The following is a 21,218-nucleotide window of genomic DNA, read 5'->3' as shown; positions in this document are numbered from 1 at the left end:
ACGTGTGTCAAGATTTGGGGTATCATGTTGTTTTATCTCCCGAGTGGGATCGAGCTGAACAGATGGAGGAAATGAGAGAGAGACAGGTGGAGAAGAGGAGGGAGGTGGAGGGCAGGCTGGGACATGAAAAGAGTAACAGAAAAGAGGAAGAGACAGATGATAAATCAAACTCACACTCTGGTCATTCAGTGGAGGCAGAACAATTGTTCTCTCGATGGTGTTCAGAACAATTTTCCATAGCTCTTTGAGGACCCGTTTCAGCACAGTCTTCTCACAGATCTTGGCAAATAACATCAAACTGCAAAGCAGCAAAATAAGGGCGTTTGTCAGGTCAACAGTCAGGAGTGTGTATTTCAAATTCAGCCAACATGGCTGAATGCTCCAAGTGATGACGTCTCAGTAAATAATATGATTGAATAAAAAACACCTGTGATTCATAGAACAAACGCAGCAGCATTATGCTTTAACCTTAACCTGTTTTGCAGACAGGGTCTCAGAGACGGGAGAAAGGATTTGGTATTTCCATATCATTAAGAGGATTCCATGTAATACCCCATTGGCCTCAATGTTGCTATGACAAATGGTTGAGAGCAAATTCCAGAGCTCAGCCGAACTGTAAATGCAGTGTGTAGGGTTGAATTAATAGACATTTACAGATAATGGTGGTTTTCAAACTAATGTAAAATTGTAGTGAATATTATATTTGGGCAATTTTGTTTTATTTTTTCATCTATCAAAACTAAACTGGAAGTACAAACGTAAAGAAAAAAGAAACTAAAGAACTCACCATGAACAGAAATCTAAACACTGAGTTAGTATGTTTAAAATACACTGCATGTGTAGTTATCACCAAAACTCTGTGCTCTGTGCTGCTGTGGGCTGGTGCCCCCCTTTACCCAACCTCCCACTTTGATAATCTTGGCAGTTTAAGAATACAGTGCTCACTTTCTGAGGCCTGAACATGAATACACATGAGTTGGTAGAGGCTGCTGAAGTCTGAATGCCTAATGGCAGCCTTGTATCTTTATCAATCAGCCTGACCTGACAGATTGTGACACAACCACATCCCGTCACATATTGGTCTGCGTGTTTCATCGCAAAGTTCAATCTGATTTAACCCTGACATGAGAAATTGTGAGGCTCTCCAATAACCAGCCAGTTTGAGTGAGAGGTTGGAATTTAAGAAATACTATTGTCATTGGTGATGTAACTGAAATAACACAAGCAGCCGAAGAAGCAGTGAGTGCAAGGACAGCGACAGAGGTTCATAACAGTAAAGTGATTAAGTATTTTACAAACTTGTGGACTGCTGTCGACTACTTCCTGTCCCGACTGCTTGTCATCACACCATGTGAGTGCATTTCACCAGGTGAAATCTCAATCTGATATCCCCTTGAGACCAAATCTCTCTAACTTGTGGTAATGTATGGCTGAGTCTATCGACTCTTGAATTAATGACAATATCAATTAGTTTGCAAAGCTGACTCTGACCTTCCAGTCAGTATATACCCACTTTTTATCCAGAAGGTCCATAAGAGGTCGGAGGACAGATTCCGCATCCATAGCAGCGTTGCTCCCTTTGGCTGAACCTTTCATCTGGACCAGCTCCTGATTCATCTGCTTCACACAGTCCTCGATCACAGGTTTGAAACTGTGTGATAGAAAACAAATATTCATGAAATTCTTTGCTACTGGGGCAATCTTAACAGGGTGCTCTCTCTCTCCTGCTGGTCCTATTAGATTATTGGAAAGATGTTAAGCATAGGAGTGTCGTTTGTTCGAGCTGAAACTCGCTGTTCTTACTAAACATCATGCACAGTAAGCTTATTATATTTTCAGAGCGTGTCTGTCAATAACTAAGCAGTCTTGTGATACAATTTCTTTGACAAAGCAGAACATGAATAACCTTAATGAAAATGACCCAATAATACACACACACACGCTCAAACTCACCTGGAGCCAAACACGCTGCTGAGCTCATCGAGCACTGTGTTGAGTTTATTCTGCAGCTCCTTCAGCAGATCACTGGCCTCTGCATCCAGCTGTCAGTGGCAGACAGACCGTTAATACATCATTACAGGGCATACATTAACCCGCACTGACTAGAACTCTGAACCTCTCTCAATCTCTTAGCCTCAGCTGGAGTGGGGGCGTTGTTGGGGGAGACGACAGGCAGAGAGGACAGGTAACCTGCCTCGCTGGTGGCCTCCCAACTCACTCTGCCTGCTATCTGAGCGACATTCTGCATACAAATGTACAGCTCACCTCTAAGTACTGCAATGATGACTGCTGTCAGAGTCATGAGACATGGCAAAGAAGCAAAGAGCAAAGAAGCAGCAGTCTCCCTTTTTTTTCATTTGTTACTACACAAGTTACAGCAGATAGAGTATGCTGTCAGAATATTTTTATTCACCTCTGGGGAATAAGGCTTACTGTCATAGATACAAACTGTAAATCCTTAACAGATGTTCTGATACTGAAATATTCTGATTGACTTTTTGTGTTCAGGAATAAAACTGTTGCTGCAAGGGGAAATAATGATCATTTGTTTGTCTCACTACAAAATTCAAAATTACATTTGTATGTAATTTTTCAAAAATCATTCATGAGAGGCTAGTGGGTATAGGCTAATTTCTGGGAATATACTTTGCTACAAGCCTCATAAATCCATTTACTATGGGCCTAAGTATCTACAGTATGATATATTGGCAATCAGACAAGATATTACAATGAACAATTTCCAATACCAGCGCACAAAAACACATTTGCAAAATTGATTCGCAGCATATATGTGCCCATGCATGGCATGTGTTGGGTTTCTGTACAGCTATGTTTATGCATGTGCATACATTTTTTGTTTGTGCTGTGCTGTGCTGTATATGTGAGTGCATTAGTGTGTCAATAACTGCATCTATGAGTGCATCTGTGTCAGTGTTTGTCTCACTACTGATGAGATACATTAGCCATGTACAAATGTCCAAATATTGATGTTTTGGATGGGGTTGGAGAACACACGTCACCAAGGCTCAGTGCTTGGGATGGATGTGTGAGGCCAGGCACCACATACCACATGCATAACAGATCTTCACATTAGACCAGATAAGTTTAGCTATGGCGTCACTCATCTCACACATTCTAATGGTGGACGGCTCAGCTGGGAAGCGGATGTGTCTTTTATACACATTGTTATTCTGCCTCTATCTGCAGCACGAACAGGAGAGGTTTATGTATGTGTGTGTATGTGAGTTTACAGGCACACATGTTCATACTGCTGTCACCTCAATGGAAAGGATAGCAGCATGCAAGATCTTTCTGCCATAACATTTCCTGTAAACGTTGGATAGCATCTTTTTATGTGATAGCAGCATAATACTGTAGGCACTGGTCTGTTATCAGTTTCCCTTGGCCTGAGGAAAGTTACAATCTGTAGCCTGGCAGTCTCTGAAATTTTCTTTTTCTATTTTTCCAAGAACAGCGCATCCTAATAGGAATGCTGGCACAGGAAATTCACCCCACTGTTAGATAAACCAAGATACCTGTCAAATCCTCGGAGGATCAAATTCCATTCTGACTCTGAGTGGTTCCTGATACTTCAGTCAAATGTCTACTTGAAGACTGCGACACCCTCAGAGGGATCACCCCTCAAAGGTAGCTGCACACTTGTCTTTGACTTGCCAGATGCTTTGTAGTTAGAAATATAATCTGAGATTGATCTTCAGAAATGTCAGGTTAAAGATAAGGTAGCGGAACTTCTTTCAAACGGGATATGATGTCGAGAATAAAATGTATGTTGGATACTTTGAATAGATCTGGTGTCTGATGTCTTTCACTGCACATTTCAAGAACACCACAAGAAATTCTTCTACATATATTGCATGTAGCTACTGATGACAGTTTTTGGTTTGGCAATTAGACTTCATGCAAAGGAAATGCTCCACCATAGTAGCTAGTTTCTTTCAACACAGACAGACAGACGTCCAGAGTCCTCCAGAGTGTACAAAGTCCTCCCTGGCTGACAGCTTATCAACAGCAGCCAAGCTTTGCTTCACTTTGCCTGTTTCAACAACACAATATCTACTCACTGGCAGGTTGTTATTCAGAGACACAGTTTGTCGTAAACATTGCCAAGTAAATAAAGGTTTAATAAACCACCATCTCTAAAGTGAGACCAGGTCAACACCCAAATAAAGCCTGATACAAATCTGCTGATTCCATAAATGTGGACACTGTAAAGGATTATTGCTAAACTCTATTATGCTATCATAAAAGCTCTTGGCAATTATACTGGTTCTTTGCTGATAGGAAACTATTCTGTAATGAATAGGTGCCTGCGGCGGGAGGAAACTAAGGGAAAACTTTCACCTAAAACATACCATGACTGTGTAATTAGTATATGGAGAAATTAAGATAAAACTTATTGTCTATTAAGAATGTCTACTCATAATTTCACTTTCTGAAGGGATGTAAAGACTCTGGTGATGTTATTCAGACGGCAATGGCCGGGGAGAGATCTGTTAAGTCTGTGAAGGTAGCAGCACCTCAGCTGAGGTCACATCTGAAGTGATTTGTAAGTGTTTGAGAAGCTCATTAAACACAATCCGAAAAATCCTGTCTGAAGCATTTTGTGGAGTGAATAGAAATGATCAAAATCTGCAACTTGGTAAGCCCCTGTATCCACTCTTTGCGTCAGGAAAAAAATGATCAACAAACAAAAATAAATATCACACTTCTAAACTAGCCATGGATAGAGAAGTGGCAGAGAGAGAAAAAAAAAAGCAAGCTAAAAATAAAGATGGGATCGAGTGGGTTGAGCCACTATCCCCTGAGCGCCAGAGATGGTGAGCTTGAGCAGCCTGTCCAGAGGCATGATGGGTAATTCAGATTCCGTATGCTCTATGGCACATGCTGCTGGAGGGGTTGGGAGAGTGGGGTGAGAAGCGTAGGAGCGTGAGGGGTGGTGTGGAGGCACAGTGGGGAGGGGGCGTGCTTTTTTGTGCTATTGGATAAATGGTGGGAAGGGGTGACAAGTCCTATTGCACACACCTTACAGAAGGACACAACCCCCTCCTCCTGGAGACAGAGAGAGAGAGCACAGAAAGGAAATGGGGGAAACAGAAGACACAACAGGAGACAAAATGCAAGGCAAGACAGGCATTAGATACTAAAGACGAGCATGCGTGTAAGTCATAAGAAGCTGTGGCTGGTGCTTCTCAGGTTAGACTGACAGACAGGGAAAAAGTTCAGAGGCGTTTCAAACCCAACACAGATTTATAACTCAATATCTACAAAAGGCAACATGTGTTATATACAAGAGGGATCAGAGGCATGGAGATTGTGAATGGAGAGAAAGCTTTAGAGAAACTAAAGTAGAGGTAGAAGTCGAAAAGGTGATATTAGCAAACTGACAGAGGGAAGGACTACACATCACTGTTGGGTCAATTCACTGAATAGAAATGTCATTTAAAATGATCATTTACATAATCATGACACAGCATTTATTTCACAGCAGGGAGCTACGGACTGAGGATGGAGTTTTAGCATCCACACCGAATCCTTTGAAGCCCCGGGGATGCTGCTCTGTGGCTAACCTTGAAGTTCGACCTTCCAGTGGAAGGATGCAGATCAATGCAGTGTTGCCATGTAATAATTCACATGTTATGGGCCAAACGAGGACAGAAAAACTCATTCAATCAAAAGTGAATTGCCTCATAGCTTGGCACAGACATAGCAGGGCAGATACATTTAGGTAGGCGCAGACCTGTTTTCCACCCATGGACTCAAACATCTTCTCCAGCTGGACACGGAGCTGCTGAATGTTGTTGAGGATGATGCAGGGCTGTAAAAGTACAAACATTGTTTTATGTAATACAGTGTACACTCATGTGTCAGTTATTACTATTGTACTGTTACAGTTTGTGAGCTTGAGATGGCCCATATCATTGCAAACGCATCGTAAAATGGGTAAAATCATTCAAAGCCATCAGTTTTGATGTCCTGACATATCATCTATAGAAAGATGCAAGGTTTCTGCATCGACAGTCAGTAGGGGAACGCAATACATAATACAACAGGGAGAGAAATGTCTGCACTGAATATGTCAGACATTATCGATTCTCAGCTCCACAGCAAGTTTAACAGATGACAGGCATTAATCATGGTGCTTTTTATGAAGACTGAGAGTAAGTCTTCAGAGTTATCAATCTGTCACATATTATGAACGTTATCTGCCCCAAAACAACTGACAAACACACAAAACCTAAACATGATGACAGTGGTAGTTGATAGTGCTAAAATGATAATTTTGTGCCCCACAGGAGAAGGATGATTGGTGTCTCCCACAAAGCAGCCAATAGTGTCTCTGCAGCACGGCTTGCTCTCTGCTCGATTTATGAGCATATTTTTATGGGAGTGATTAGACATTCTAACTTTGAATGAAAGCAATGGAGATTTCCCTCAGCTACATATTTCTAGTTTGAGAGAAAATATAGAATAAAGGATTTGGACCACTAACACTCACACTGTATATATTCAAATCTATCAGCCAAATGCCAGGAGCTGCTGTGATCTCAGTCAAGATAACTAATACCAAAAGATGAAAAATACAGCTATTTCACTGTGGGTTATGTATTCATTTACAGCATTCACTGGGGAAATGGTGTTTGAATAGGATGATGCTAAGCTAACCCATTTGTCTGCAAATATTATAAATATCCTGTCATATTTCATGTATTCATATCAGCACTATGTTTGCAAATGCAAATCTGCTAGATTGCGGTTGCCAACCTGGGATACATATGAGGGTTCACAGAACATACAGCACATTCTCGGTAAAGATGGCCATGATGTAGGTCATGTTCTTTGTATGTGACAGTTTAACAAATTGAAGCTTAAGCTTAATTTGGTGTAATCCTCTACTGTACAACTCCATCTGTTTCTTATTTCCTTTTCTCCATCATCTGTCTGTTCGGTCCTGTCTCGAGAAGGGACATTTCATGTTTTCTCTGGGTCAGTTGTAATGAGACTGTCAACACTGTAAAGAAACATCTGCCTCCTCCGCTAGTACCCTGTGTTCTATCTCTCACTTCAACTTCAAAAAGCTGTGTGGATAATTAGACCATTCCAAAGGCTCTGCATTCAGTCATCCGTGACATTACACAATGGACAGAGAGGCCAGAAAATACCAATGACTTTTCCCTATCAGCTATGGGCTGTAAAATGAAGAATTGCATCCTGGTTAATAGAGACGCTTTGTTAAGTGTATTACAGAAGACAGGGCAGCACTCAGAGTACAACAGACACAGTCTATTCTATATAGTCTCAACCTGCTCCAAATGGCTGTTACACACAGTCATCACTGATTTACCATATTTGTATTTCGACCAAAAAAAAGCTCAATGTCACCTCTGCCATTAACATTGGAAGACTCTGGGTAGGCACTTACCACGTTCTCCTTATTCAAATGCAAAGGGAAGTCCTTGGATATGATTGCAGCATATTGCAGAAGAACTTTGTTGATAGTCTGCAGGGAGGGAAAGAGAGAATTTTATAATTTAGCTTGTTTGCTGGTCTATTGTTGAGTTTCAAGGACTCACTGAAAAAAATTCACAGCCCAGTAACAAGATAACATAGGGGTACTGAAGGAGAGCCTTTCCAAAGAGCCTGACCTTCGCAAAGCGGCACATGAAGTGAGCCAGGGCCTGTGGGTTTGGGCACTCCAGCTTCTTGATAATCTCAAAACTCTGGTTTAGTTGAGTGAACACATCCACCACCGAACAGGAAAAGAGGGCATGCTCCGAGGTCTGCTGAAACTGTTGGACACAAGCGTAGAGAGAGTGATGGAGGGGTCGGGAGAAAGAGAAGGAAAGGAACATGGAAAGGACAGATGTAGAATCTCAGATCTTGATTTAGGACATTGAAGACAACATTTGAGAAATGCACCAATCACTTATAACCAAACCACTCATTTCTAACCACTGTAGGCACAAACAGGGGCTAAAAGAGGGAGAAGCTACTTCCCATGCAAAAGTTCCGATAAAGACAAACTTGAGAGGAGAATGTATGCATCTGTGCGAAAACTCCAACCCACGCGTGAGAATAAGAGAAATTGGTGATGCAGATGGTGAGGTGGTGTACTGAAGCCAACTGATTGCATAAATTTAATTAAATCAACATTTAATTCACTTAACATGTACCTTTATATCAGACTTTATAGATCCACTTTATCTGGTCGCCCACACTCTTCTTCATAGCCACCTAACAATATGTGCTCTCTCTCGCCTCCACTTAACCCACATGTATCTGGACTTTTGTGTCAGAAATGTTGCAATTCATGGTCTTCTTCTCAGTTATTACTGTAATTCAACATTGATCACCAGTTTATTTCTATGCACCAATATATGAGGTGTTTTGAATTGGCCATTTATGGCGTGTAGAGGGCTGAATATGAGGCAGATCTCTGTGTGTCTATTTCCAGGTGGACTCTGACTTATAATGGGAACATTGCCATTGTAAATATGATATTTTCTTTTTTTTTATCTTGGCCATTTTCTCATTTTGTATGTGCACTTTTAGTATTGATCCTACACTCAGTAATTGTTGTAGTGCACTAATAAAATTATATGAAACTCTATAGAATGTGGAGTTGCCACATTTTAATCCCTCAGTTCAGTGGACATCTCTGCAAAATGAGATTGTATCACCTTTAAAAGAATACTCTAGTCATTTAATATTGCTCTTCCAAAAAGTTGGAGAGTTGTACAACTAGAATGGGTCAAACTCCAATGAAAAAATATCTTCCCATAGTGACTCTGGCTGACTGGTAATCAACTACACATTATAAATGTAATGCCCCCATCTGGTAATGTAGGCTTTCTTTAAGACCATGGGGAGATGAGTCACTTGTAATCTTACACATTACACCTGTTTGTACAGTTCTAGTGAAATTATAAAGAGCTAATTGTATACATTACAATGCTAAAATGCTTTTCTATTCAGTTTAAAACATCAAAACATTTGAGACATGTGAAGGTGCATTGATATATAACAATAATGTCTGTGCCAAACCTGTTTTGTGAAGCTTATACACATTTCCTCTCATTGTTTTATATCCTAAAGTGCCTTTTACTGCTCTGAAAATCATGCTTCTTTTATCAATTGTCAATTGAAATTGCATTCATATTCTTGTCTTGTGATGTCTCTGTGTGTCTGATGTTTTGACAGCGTGAAATGTCCCTTATCCCCCACACTCTTCTCCTCAAGAGGTACATTCACCTTGATTCGTCTTTACATGCCGTCCTTGTGAGTACTCAGTCTTAGGTAGATTGGTTGGTTGAATGTAAAGCTACACATTGAGAAATAATTCAGTGCTATACTCACTCCATCTTTCTTGTCTCTTTCCAGCGCTCCATTGAGGAAATCCATGGCAACGTCCTCATTCTCATCAAGCCACTGAATGACAAAAGGCTCGAACCACCTAAAAAAAAAAAATGAAAGGAAAAAGTTAAATTATAGTTATTATTTTAGCACTTGGTTCATCTTATCTGTATTTTAAATAAAATAGGTATCCCAAAGAGATTGAGCAGATTTCATTGTAGTTGATTGAGGCTGCAATTCATGTGCACCCTGATATAAGACAGATATTGACAGATTGTAGCTCTAAGGCTCAGGCAGAGGACAGCATAGGACAGGACAGGCTGTGTTGGATGAGTCGGGTAAGTAAGTGCATTTATTAGTGGAATAATAATGCTGTTCTGTCTGTTTAATTTTGGCATTTCCTTGTTTAATATACTGCCTTAGCTTGTCCTCAGACCATCGGACGTCCCCCAAAGCTGCTTTGTACTCTGGCTAAGGGCAACTGCTACAGGAGGGAGAGGGAAAGCCAATAAATATGGTGGGCGTGGCGACAGAGACGGGGAAGAGAGACGTTCATGTATTTCTATTGCTGCTATCCCGGCCTTATTGCACATGACTATGCATGCAAATGGAACAAACCAAGAACAAAAGCATGCTTTTAGGCTATACGTGTGTGTCCTCATCCAACACTACCAGATTATACTGCCACAAATTATACAAACCTCTCAGTTTCACAGATATACTCTTACTGCTCTGAGCTACCATGATTGATTGTCTTAAATGTATTGAGCTCACATTGTTGATCATTACAGAATCTTTCTCATTTTAAAGTACAAAATATGATTTTAAATCTCTTCAAAATGATTTTTTGAAACAGTGATTTTAAAAAAAAAGTTTTGGTATACAGGTATATTACATACAGTTTATACAGTAATGTGTGTGTGTGCATTTTTGAGAGAACACTTACAGAGAATACTCAGGTGAGACACCCTTGAAGGCCGGCAGGTCACGAACATACTCATTATGGAACCATTTGACTTTGAAGTGAAGATTCATGTATTCAGTGCTTTTGCATAGGCGGTGCTTATCGTGCTCTGTAATGCAGAATAAAACATGAGAAGCATGCATATTAGCATTGACACATCCACTATAACCACTCGAGTCACAATTCCTCAACAGAGAAAACTTGTTACTTCATTGTAACTTCTGGAATAACCAGAGTATGCTAAATTGTAGGTCAGCAAGAAAACATCAGTTTTACAACACTAGACTGTAACATTATGATATAGTAAATGTGTTGCATGTGCTCAAAACAAAAAAAAATAGTATCACACAGACACACATTAGTGTGTAAATAAGTTAAAAAAAGACCTGGATAGCAGTGGTTTCAATCTGATATCTTACCAGGCTCAATTATGTACCGCTTTGAGCTATCAGAGAATAAGAAAAAAGCCTCTGAGAATGTGTCCAGCTCCCTTCAAATGAAAGAAAGCCCTTGAATGACTGAAAGCAAACTGAAACTAAAATGGATTAGACTTTCATGTCAGCTGACACAGTTGCTGAGTCATTTAGTCTTGCTCACTGTTGACATTTCAGAACAATTAAGCATGTCCATGGGATCCCCTGGAGGATGGATGCTGATGGCATAACAGAGGGAGTTAGGAAAGAGGAGGGAAAAGAAAGGAAACCAATGAAGTAGAAACAGCGAGAAGGATGTTAGATGAAAGAGAAAAGATCACTAGAGAAAGACCGGTAATAAGAAGACTATTCTGCAACTGCAGTGGTGGATAAACTAAATTGTCTTTGATTACATTCCTGCAAATGAGACAATGACACAGTGAAGGAGAGGAAACAGCAGAGAGGAAATGTCAAAGCAGCATTGAGGATCAAGGGAGCATTTCTATCATAAAAATGAAGAAAGCCATCTTTGCAACACATAATACAGAATATAGATCAGAACAGGACGAGTGAGCAAGTCAGCATTGCATGAAAAAGAGATTAAACCCTGACAAAAGAGAAGAGTAAAGGTACTGTGTGACTGTACTAAGGCACAGAGGTGCATTAAGCTAAATACTGACATGCCAACCCTCGCATACTGATGTTTAGCAGGTGGAATATTTACCAGTTCACCTCCTTAGTTTAGCATGTTAACATGCTAAAATTTGCTAATGAGCACCAAACACAAAGTACATCCATCCATCTATTATTTATACTGCTTATCCGTCAGGGTCGTGGGTGAGCTGGAGCAAATCCCAGCTGACTTCGGGCGAGAGGCAGGGTACACCCTGAACTGGTCGCCAGCCAATCACAAGGCCGACACACAGAGACAGACAAACACTCACGCTCACACCTACGGGCAATTTCAGAGTCACCAATTAACCTAACCTGCATGTCTCTGGAGTGTGGGAAGAAGCCTGAGTACTCGGAGAAAACCCACACAAGCACAGGGAGAACATGTAAACTCCACACAGTTCCAACCTGGAACCTTCTTGCTGTGAGGCAACAGTGCTAACCACCGCACCACCATGCTGCCCACACAGAGTACAGCTGAATAAGAAATGTATGGAGACAACAATTTTCCCCTGACCTTAAGCAAATAGCTTTAATTGCATAAACTTAACCAAACCTTAATCAGACAGGTGGCAGTTAGGGAAACACACAGAGATCTCGTGTCACATTCATCACGGTCAGTTAACATTACAGACAAACGAAGCATCCAACTGCTTTGAACGATCACTTAGTAAATACTGTGTATGTGTTGCATTACATACCTCCTTGGTCCTTACCCAAGGAGAGTCACCACCCTCTCCCTCTCTCTGTCTTTTTTTTTTTTACTTTTTATTCAGCATTCAATTAGTTCTTCAGTACCTTTCATTGTATGTAGAAATCTACTTTTGGTTATGCAGCTGTTATAGTTTTTTCACAGATAAAATGTAGGAGGTGGTGAAGCATCTGATCATAAACATTTAAGACATATTCTAATGCTAGCTGTGATCTCCAATCCATTTCAACTACATTGAAAGAAAACCCGCTGAATATACTAAGTTGTACACAGGACTACTGAAGCAGGGAAGGGAGTTTAACAGAGTGTGATAGAGCTCTTTTTAATTTTGCAGTAGGTGCTTCTAAATAGGAAAGTAGAATTAAAGAGATACAGGCTCCTCTGCAGATACAAGATACATACATTCACACCACATCAAAGACATGTTTAAATCCACACATTGCACCCTCGCTGTTGTGCCTTAATCCTGATAAGAGCCTTGGTGCTTATGCTGATGAATAGTGCAAGGTCTGCCAGCCTACACTCCTCTCTAAGCTCCAAGGAAAATATTTACATATGTATAATTCACATATTTACCTGTGGATGATGTATTCAAATGCACAATGCAATATTTTATGCTTTAGAACGGAGGCAGTGCTGAGTGCTCCACCAAGCCAATCTGTTATAGGTTTAGGGGATCGTTTCCATGCTTCTATCGTCCAATCCTGGTTACCTGAGATCACTGAAAGGTGATCCAATCACAAGGGAGTGGTTGGAGTTGGAGGGGGTGGGGAGACTTACAGTACATCACAGCATGCCAGTAAAATCCTACCATGGCTCAATGTTTGATTAAAAAAACGTAAGCTTTCAGCAAACAATACAATTCAAGTTACATGACTGAACATCAAAACATATAAAAGAATTCATAAACACAATCTGAACATTTTAAGATCAGATAAGGCAGACAGTTTTCCATCACCTGTGTGCCACATATGCACCTGAACATCCAGACATAGGAGCACACAACGAGGCTGAGCCCCAGATAGCCCTGGAGCAATTTCACATTAAGGTGCCAAACAGAATAACCCCCTTTTTTTATATGAATTATTCAATACCCGTGGTCATCACACACCAGCAGGAACTTCAGAATGGGTACATTTACAACACACACAGCAGCACAACAGCAGTAATTTCATTAATTATTAATAATTGTTAATTATCCTGTCAGGGTGACAGGATTGATCAGAGGTAGAGTGGGTCGTCCCTCAATCAGAAGGTCAGTGGTTCGATCCCCAGCTCCTATGAGTCAGCAAGTGTCTTGCAAGGACACAACTTGCTCCTGAAGCAGCTTCAGTGTGTGAATGTGAAAGAATAGTCTCCTCCAACTTAGATTCCTCCTGTATGAATGCTGTGTGAATGGGTGAATGAGGATGTGATGTAAAAGCGCTTTGAGCAGTTGAAATGACCAGAAAGGTACTACACAAATACAGACCATTTACCATTTAAACCTCCAACTGTGAGGCAACACCACTGCACCAATCTGTTTCTGTGGAAATATGTATTCATGTGGAAATACATTGCAAAAACAACACAGGAGTAACCTTTTTAAATATGACAACTTTTCACAAATCCCAGGAGCCACTATAGAGGGCTGTTTAAACATTTGCAATGCTGTGCAGATAACTGATATGACAAGCCTAAATGATCCCACCACCTTACAGTTATTTTCTTTTGAGCTGAATACTGGAGAATGGCAGGGATCACTGCTTTCATCTACACTAAACCCTCAAGGCCAGGGTAGCTGTGATGGTTGAAATTACCAAGGGATTTAAGGTTTGTGTCATAGACTTAAATATTGTGAATGTGAAGTTGAGGTTATCTTACTGGAGAACACCTGCAGTAATTCTGCCACAGATACTGCATAATATCTGAACAGAGGGAACCATGATGGCAGTGTCATTTGAATAACTGAGCTGGCACCACAAGGCAGCACACACACACACACACACACACACACAATCACAGTTTGTCAACCTTTCTGCCCTCAGCTCTGACTGCACACACACATACACAAACACACACCCTTAATGTCACACACTCACAGTCACCTGAAGGTAGCAGATGGAGGTCACTTGGGAGACAGAAAAGTAGAAGTCAGCAGGTGTTTTGTTTGGTGCTGTCAGTCAGATTCTGCTAGCTTGCTGGTGTGAGTGTTTGCAGGGTGTATTTGTGTGTGTCGACATTACACCCACTCAAACACACATACTGTATACATACCTGTATACAAACAATACAACAACTTTCTAGGAGGTGTCAATGGATCACCTAAACCCACCTAAATTGATATTTCTGTAAATAAAGATATTATTTACAGAAGGTGAGCAGCCTTATGCATTGTTAGATGAGCTGTATAACAACATCCTACTGTACTGACAAGTATAAAGGTTGTTTATATCTAGTGGAAATGTACATCCTCTGGAGATCATAAGTGTTGCATGTTAGCAAAATCTGCCTATCCATTTCTGGGCTGATGTAGGCACTAGGATAAAAGTCAGGGCCACATTAGTACACACCATTCACTGAAGCCAAGCCAAGTATTCCCCAACCATATCTTGAAGTGAAATGAAAGGAAATGAGGCTGCAGGGGGCAGTGTTTTGAAAATGCTGCAATAAAACAGACAGAGGCTGCCTGATTTCAGTCTCCCTTTTTTCAGAGATGTAAAAATGCAATAACAAGCTGTTGAACTGTAATGAGATTAATTTTTCATTCATTGCAGAATTCCACTTACATGACAGTAAATACTTTGTAAAGTTGTCATTTTGGAAGGTAAGTCAGTTCATATTTATGTATGCTGTCTATGCAGATCCAGCCTCCTGGGGCCTCCTCGTGCTGTCACAGGGATTGACATATAAAAAATAAAAAAGCATTTAACATACAGTGTATATGTGTTCATGTGCATGCTTGAATGTGTGCTTTTCTTGTAGCATTGTTAATTAGAAACTTTGATATTGCAACAAAATGTTCTTCTGGTGTTAAATTAGAACTTTAACAGACCTACTCCCTCATTGTGAGAGTGGCCAGATAACGACAGGTTGTGCAGGTCACTCTGACCCCACAGAATGGTGTCTCCTCTATTGTTTTGAGAAGCAGATAGATAAAGATAGACTGTATCAAAACATATTCTAAAAGTTATGACTATAGATACACGCCTACACAAACAACACCCACAATTGGTAGAGTATCATAGCATCACTTCAGGGTCGTGCTACCTGTGACGCACGAACCCCAACAGCCAATTAGACACAGTTACGTACGGTACTCTGTCCAAATAACACTTTAAAAGCAGACGTCTAACTGAGTTCGGGGCTCAATGACAGAGATCCACGAGGCCTCTGTCACTCTGAGCCCAGCGCTGCACGTACTTTACCTGTGACCTTGTGACCTGAATAAACTGCTTCTGAGACCCGACTGAACCCTCCAGCTGAATATTCTTGGGCTGTCAATTCAAAGAATTGAGGGTTCTAACAGCATCAAGAAGTGCCGCAATGAAATTTGCTTTATCTATTCACATGGCATTTTTGTGCTCTCTACATGCAAATAAGGAAACACAAGGTGAGGCACAGAGGATCTCAGAAAGAGTCACTGAGAGGACCAGGTCTATATTTGCTGCAATGTTGATATGTGAAATATATTTTCTTCAACTGCCTGACACATTTTACTGAACAAAAAAACCAGGTTGCTAGAAAAGCTGAGTCTGTTGTAGGGCTCACCAGAAATGGTGGAGACTACATGTTTCTTTGTCTTTTGAACAAAGGGCTCCCTCTCTGAACTCCCAGAATCCTTTACTTTCACACATATGTGCTAAATGCACCCCTGGACCCAGATTTACAGCCACCATTGGCTAATCTGTGACACATGACGCTACAACCTCAGGTCAACAAGACCAGAGCCCCTCCACTGCTCTCTCTCTCTCACTTCTCCTCTGGACCTCTGAGGGTCCAGCTCTGTTCCACCCTGGGCTCTGCTGGAGACCAGCTCAAGCCTTGCACCTCATCTCACATGGGCTCCTGACTGTCCATTTACAGGCATGCAGCTTTCTCCTCCACGCTCAGCCTCTGTGTGGCCTGTACCAGAGCAGACCACCTTTTTCATGGCAGCTGCCTGAACCAAGCTTATCAGCACCAGCAGGTATGACCCAGAGTATGCCAGCTGATCTTCAGAGCAACAGGAGCACACCAGCAAGTTAGCACCGAGCTGCTAACTAGCAAGGAACAAAGGAGTGATAGGATTCCTCCAGACTGCAACCACACAGCAAGGACAAAGAACCACAACCTTCTTCCAGCCTGGTTCATCAACAGGATAAGAAAGCAGCACACTGAAGGACACTTCTTCTCCCCTTTTAAGGACTGGTAACAAACTCTAACTGGGCATAAATAGCATAGCATTACTGTCTACATGGATAAGCAATGGTTAAACCTTGTTAATGTATTGATTTGCTTTAATGTTCATTGAATGTGATCACTGTGATGTGTTGTAGTTTACTGTGCAGCCATAAAGTTAAGTTGCTCACACAGACACAGAGTCTACAGACTAACCATTCTCTCCTAACCTGGACCTTTATCCTACACACTCACACATACAGTTTCCCAAATTGATGGTTTAGTTATTTTATGAGACTGAGTTAGTTAAATCTTTTTCCTCACTTATCGAGGTGGTGCCCCAATCGAGGGGGACTTTACACTAAGTTCCATTAATCGATATAATTATTAAAGATATTAATTATCTTTAATCATTAATTTCTGATAGCCAAATTGTCGCAAAAATGGCGCAAACCCCAACATTGATTCGGTGCCACTGTGTAGCACAGACTACTGAGCACAACACTGTATTGAGCAAAAGAACCCAAACCCAAACAAAATGTATATGTTGCAAATAATGGATTAAAGTGCCAGTAGCATCTTGGATAATTTGTTCATGCAGCTCACACACATGAACTGTACATAAATTCAGACCCTCACAAATCACTCCTTATTCTATATCACTGAACTCCCTCACCAACCTTCCCTATAATCTGCTAGATACATTTTCAAAAACACCAGGGTACTAACTGCAGCAGGTTCAATTGCTTTCATTGTTAACTGCAATTTGATGTGACACAGCAGAAAAGACCCTAATTTGGTTAGCAAATCCTAACCAGGACCTCGATACAGTGGTTTCAGTCCTGATCACTACTGTCCAGATTCTGAAATCCAAATGAAGATGGTAGCGCCTGTATCTGTGATATTTTGGGTTCCTTTTTGTACAGTGGGAGGAAGTGGAGATGCAGCATCTATCTTTATATACAATCTATGATCTGTATGCACGTCTAGCGCTGCAGTCAGGCCATTAAAATAGGGCCCCCATATCTGTGCATGCATACACTGTTGTAATTTTACGTGCCTTTGTGTCCCGCTGATGAAAACCACTGTGGGCTGTCCTGAGGGAGGAGTAGGCTGGAGGTCCCTGGTGAGGATGTCATCTTGTCTGACTCAGTCCACAGAGACACACAAACTCACAGGAGATTCCCTCACTCTCTGCTCATTGATTTAAAGGCTGTGGATATTATTATGAACTGCAGCACGGCATTTCCATTCTCTAATTACTATCCGTGAATATATCTATAGGACAGTGTAGTAAGACAGATTTGCTCGAGACAAAAGACTGGGGAACCAGACTGGCAGCTGAGGCCAATATATTTCTCTCTGTGACATAATTTCTTCATTTTGGCTTCTGACCCAGTTCTGTCAAAGGGGTTCCTAAGCTGTATCATGGGGGTGGGGCAGGGGTGGGGGGTGGGGGGTGTGACACAGCTCTGCTGTAACACCAGTACCCACAGAGACACTAACTCCTGTTGATGTGAATCAAATATATAATGCACTTGAACACTGGCTCAGTATAGTGAGTCAACATTGCAGTGTATGTACAGTCAATGAATAATTAATTAATTAATCAATTTTATGAAAGCAAATAAAATAATATAACTTTAAATTCAAACCCACAGTAATCCAGCAACGACTGACCAAATGCATTTAATTAGTTTGAGACAATATTTAAAGCATTTATGAGATATGAGACCACCAGCAGGTCTTAGCCAGTGCTTCATAAATTCTATCACTATAAAAAGCTATTCATTGTTTGCTGAGGCAAAGACAGGCCAGAACTGAATGTGCAGTGCTATACTGAAAACTGCCAAAAAAAGGCATTAGAGATTAGCAGGCAAGGGAACTGACAAACCACACTGTAAAATCACACTGTGGGACTTTTTGGTGAGCCAAATATCCAAAATGGCTACCATCAGCCATGTCGAGAATGACCTTATTCACGGGTTAGCCTACAATGCCGATTCTTAGACCTTTTAGGTTGAGGAATTCATAAATGATGTAACTTTAATGATTTAACTGATTGAATGATTTAACTGATAATTGAATGTAATTGAAATGAATGATAAAGGGGCTTATTGGAATACATTGGCTTACCAACAGCAGCGAGATACCATGCAGAGTGCTGGCCGCTCACTCCACCCACTCATACACACACTCATGAACTGTTAGCAGCAGAGTCAACCATCGGGAGTGATTTGGGTTTAGTGACTGGAAGACGAGTCATCCTCCCCACAGTGTTCACAGCGCCCCTCACAGCAGATTCAGATTGTGACCAAATTATATGTTGTGGAGAACACAGGATTTAAGCATATGATCAAAGTGCTCAAAGTTCTGGGGTTACACTATAGTGTGCCTTCATGTGTGCAATTTAGTCTGTTGTGCCTGTTCTCTATATAAGCGCTTTAAATGTTCAGGAATTATCAAAAGGTCAGAGGACATTTTACTTCTCTTTGGGTGCTTTATAATTTTCTTTTTCTGATTCTCAGGTTCCTGTGGATCGTAGTCATGGTTCTCCTGGCTGTCGTTCTCTTGCACTGCCGCATTTTATTGTGATATATTGTAAGATTATGGTGCGTTTTTGGTATTGTTACATCCCTACTGATAAGTAGGCCAATCTAAAAACTCAACTCACAGAGTACCCCATTGAGTTTAGGTAATAGTCAGCACATGAATGAGAGAGCAATTTCAGCTACAGCCATAGCCTTCACTTTCTCCCATCCTTCTCGTTTCTTATTTCATCCTCTCTCTTCTTGTCTTCCCTCCTACTCTTCAGTCACACACTCTCTCTCTCACACACATACATTCAGAGATTTACACAGAGATGCTAAAATTAGCAGCATCCATTTCTGCACCAGCATTGGCACCAAAGGCCTCCGAGCAGGAAGGAGACGATGCATCAAAGACTTCATTAAGTAATGCACATGCACATTTGGCCACACACACACACACACACACACACACAGAGCGATTCCGCTTTTATTCTCATTCATTCTCTCGTGCATGTGCAAGCGAACACTTGCACAAATGCGCGGCTGCACTAATGCACGCAGACACACAAACTTTGAAACACAGACCAACAAAGCAGGACATTCTGGCCTACTTCCTTCAGGGTGTCTCTCTCAGCCACCCTAACAGTTCTGTGTGCCTTCTTATGTAAACAGGTCACTCTAAGTTACTTCCATTTGTCTGAGTGAGAAAAAAAAAAAAAAAAAAGGCAGCGACCTGGACTGGCTCAGTATTCCTACTCCTAGCACCACAGTATCGCCATTCATTGTGTTAAAGCACAAACAACACATGCACAAATTAAGGGATGTACACAGACATACTGCAGGATTCATGTGTGTATAGCATGCATAGACACACACACACACACACACACACACACACACACCCATACATAATGTTCTATTCATTTTTTCTAGACCTCTACCACACACACAGGTCTGCGTGTGCCAGATAAATGCATGCTTCTATGACCAGGCCAAAATACAGATGGAATCTATTATGGGCACGCTGTAATGTGCAGTGGACAGAATAGTCACACATCACTGTCAACATATAGATCCAAGCATCATATTCTGCAACAAAAAACACCATCACACAGGATCACTCAATAAAAGTGGGCTCAGCTTTCATGTTGAAACTGGCACCATCCGTTTTTTAATGTGGTTTTACAATCTATACAGTAAAACACAATATGTGCTTTATATTGTGCACGTTTGCACCACAATGTTAGTTTGGTTTATGACCTGCCAGACTCTCTTTAATTTGTCTCCACCAATCCAAACATAAAACTCAAACAGCCAGTAGGACCAACAAGAGGTGAGTAATAATTTATACAAAGTGCTTTGAGAAATATGACAGTTATGTCCTCCTCCTGGTATGTGCTGCTGTGAGCGGGCACTGATGTGCTGACAAGATGAGGCAAGAGGAGGTAAGTAGTGGAAGAACGTTCAGATTCAAGGAGTAAGAAAATGTGTGACTATGAGTGCATCCATCATTCTGGTCTTTTGTAACATGGGCACCTTCAGGCAAATCACACACACACACACACACCAAACCTGCCGTGACAGCAAACACAGCCAAAGCTTTCTCCAAATAGTTATTGGTCTATCATGAAACTGTGCTGTTTAGCAAAAGTAATCATTTAAAAATAATGAACACGTACTGTTCCTTTGGTTTAGGTTGTCATTCAAGTGAGTTGTCTGTGGTTTAATAGCAGCACTAGTAGTAGGTAGTGTTAAGATGAGGTTAATATGTGCAACGTCTCTCTTCCCCACACTTTATAAAGCATTTTATTTTGCTGAATGCTGGATTACTACAATCCTCTACACAAAGGCACAAAAACTACAATACATAGGTCACTAACCTTTCAGTAAAAACAGATACTGAAGAGTCAAAAGCTTTTTCTCTCAGAGCTGCTCTTTAACTCACCACTTAAATGCACAGCCATCTGTGTGCACATATACTTGTGAATCTACATGAGTTTCATTAAAATTTAATGCATGGGCACATTTACATGCATACACTCATACATACAACATACACACATGCTGTGTCCAAAAAGCAGATCACATTTAAAACTGCCTCATATATCAAATCAATGTAATTTGCTGCAAACCTACATGCACACATGTGTGCATGTAGGTTTGCAGTGCCTTCACTTGGCAAATGGTTGCTATAG

The 21,218-nt window shown here is 41.0% G+C and overlaps 1 protein-coding gene across 1 annotated transcript in view; it reads right to left on the bottom strand.

Annotated features, from left to right (window-relative positions):
• LOC139224533 (protein unc-13 homolog C) overlaps positions 1 to 21,218 on the bottom strand; it is an 85,922-nt gene that overhangs the window by 10,792 nt on the left and 53,912 nt on the right. Inside the window, exons 19-27 of the mRNA XM_070856008.1 lie at positions 10,319 to 10,445; positions 9,376 to 9,472; positions 7,665 to 7,808; positions 7,442 to 7,519; positions 5,759 to 5,836; positions 5,044 to 5,070; positions 1,954 to 2,042; positions 1,514 to 1,651; positions 175 to 298 (exon numbers count right to left, since the gene is read on the bottom strand). Of these exons, the coding sequence (XP_070712109.1) occupies positions 175 to 298; positions 1,514 to 1,651; positions 1,954 to 2,042; positions 5,044 to 5,070; positions 5,759 to 5,836; positions 7,442 to 7,519; positions 7,665 to 7,808; positions 9,376 to 9,472; positions 10,319 to 10,445 (902 nt within the window). The remainder of the gene's footprint in view (positions 1 to 174; positions 299 to 1,513; positions 1,652 to 1,953; positions 2,043 to 5,043; positions 5,071 to 5,758; positions 5,837 to 7,441; positions 7,520 to 7,664; positions 7,809 to 9,375; positions 9,473 to 10,318; positions 10,446 to 21,218) is intronic.

Source organism: Pempheris klunzingeri, chromosome 1, assembly GCF_042242105.1.
Source record: "Pempheris klunzingeri isolate RE-2024b chromosome 1, fPemKlu1.hap1, whole genome shotgun sequence".
Lineage (NCBI taxonomy): Eukaryota > Metazoa > Chordata > Actinopteri > Acropomatiformes > Pempheridae > Pempheris > Pempheris klunzingeri.
This window is presented reverse-complemented; position numbering and strand designations above follow the sequence as displayed.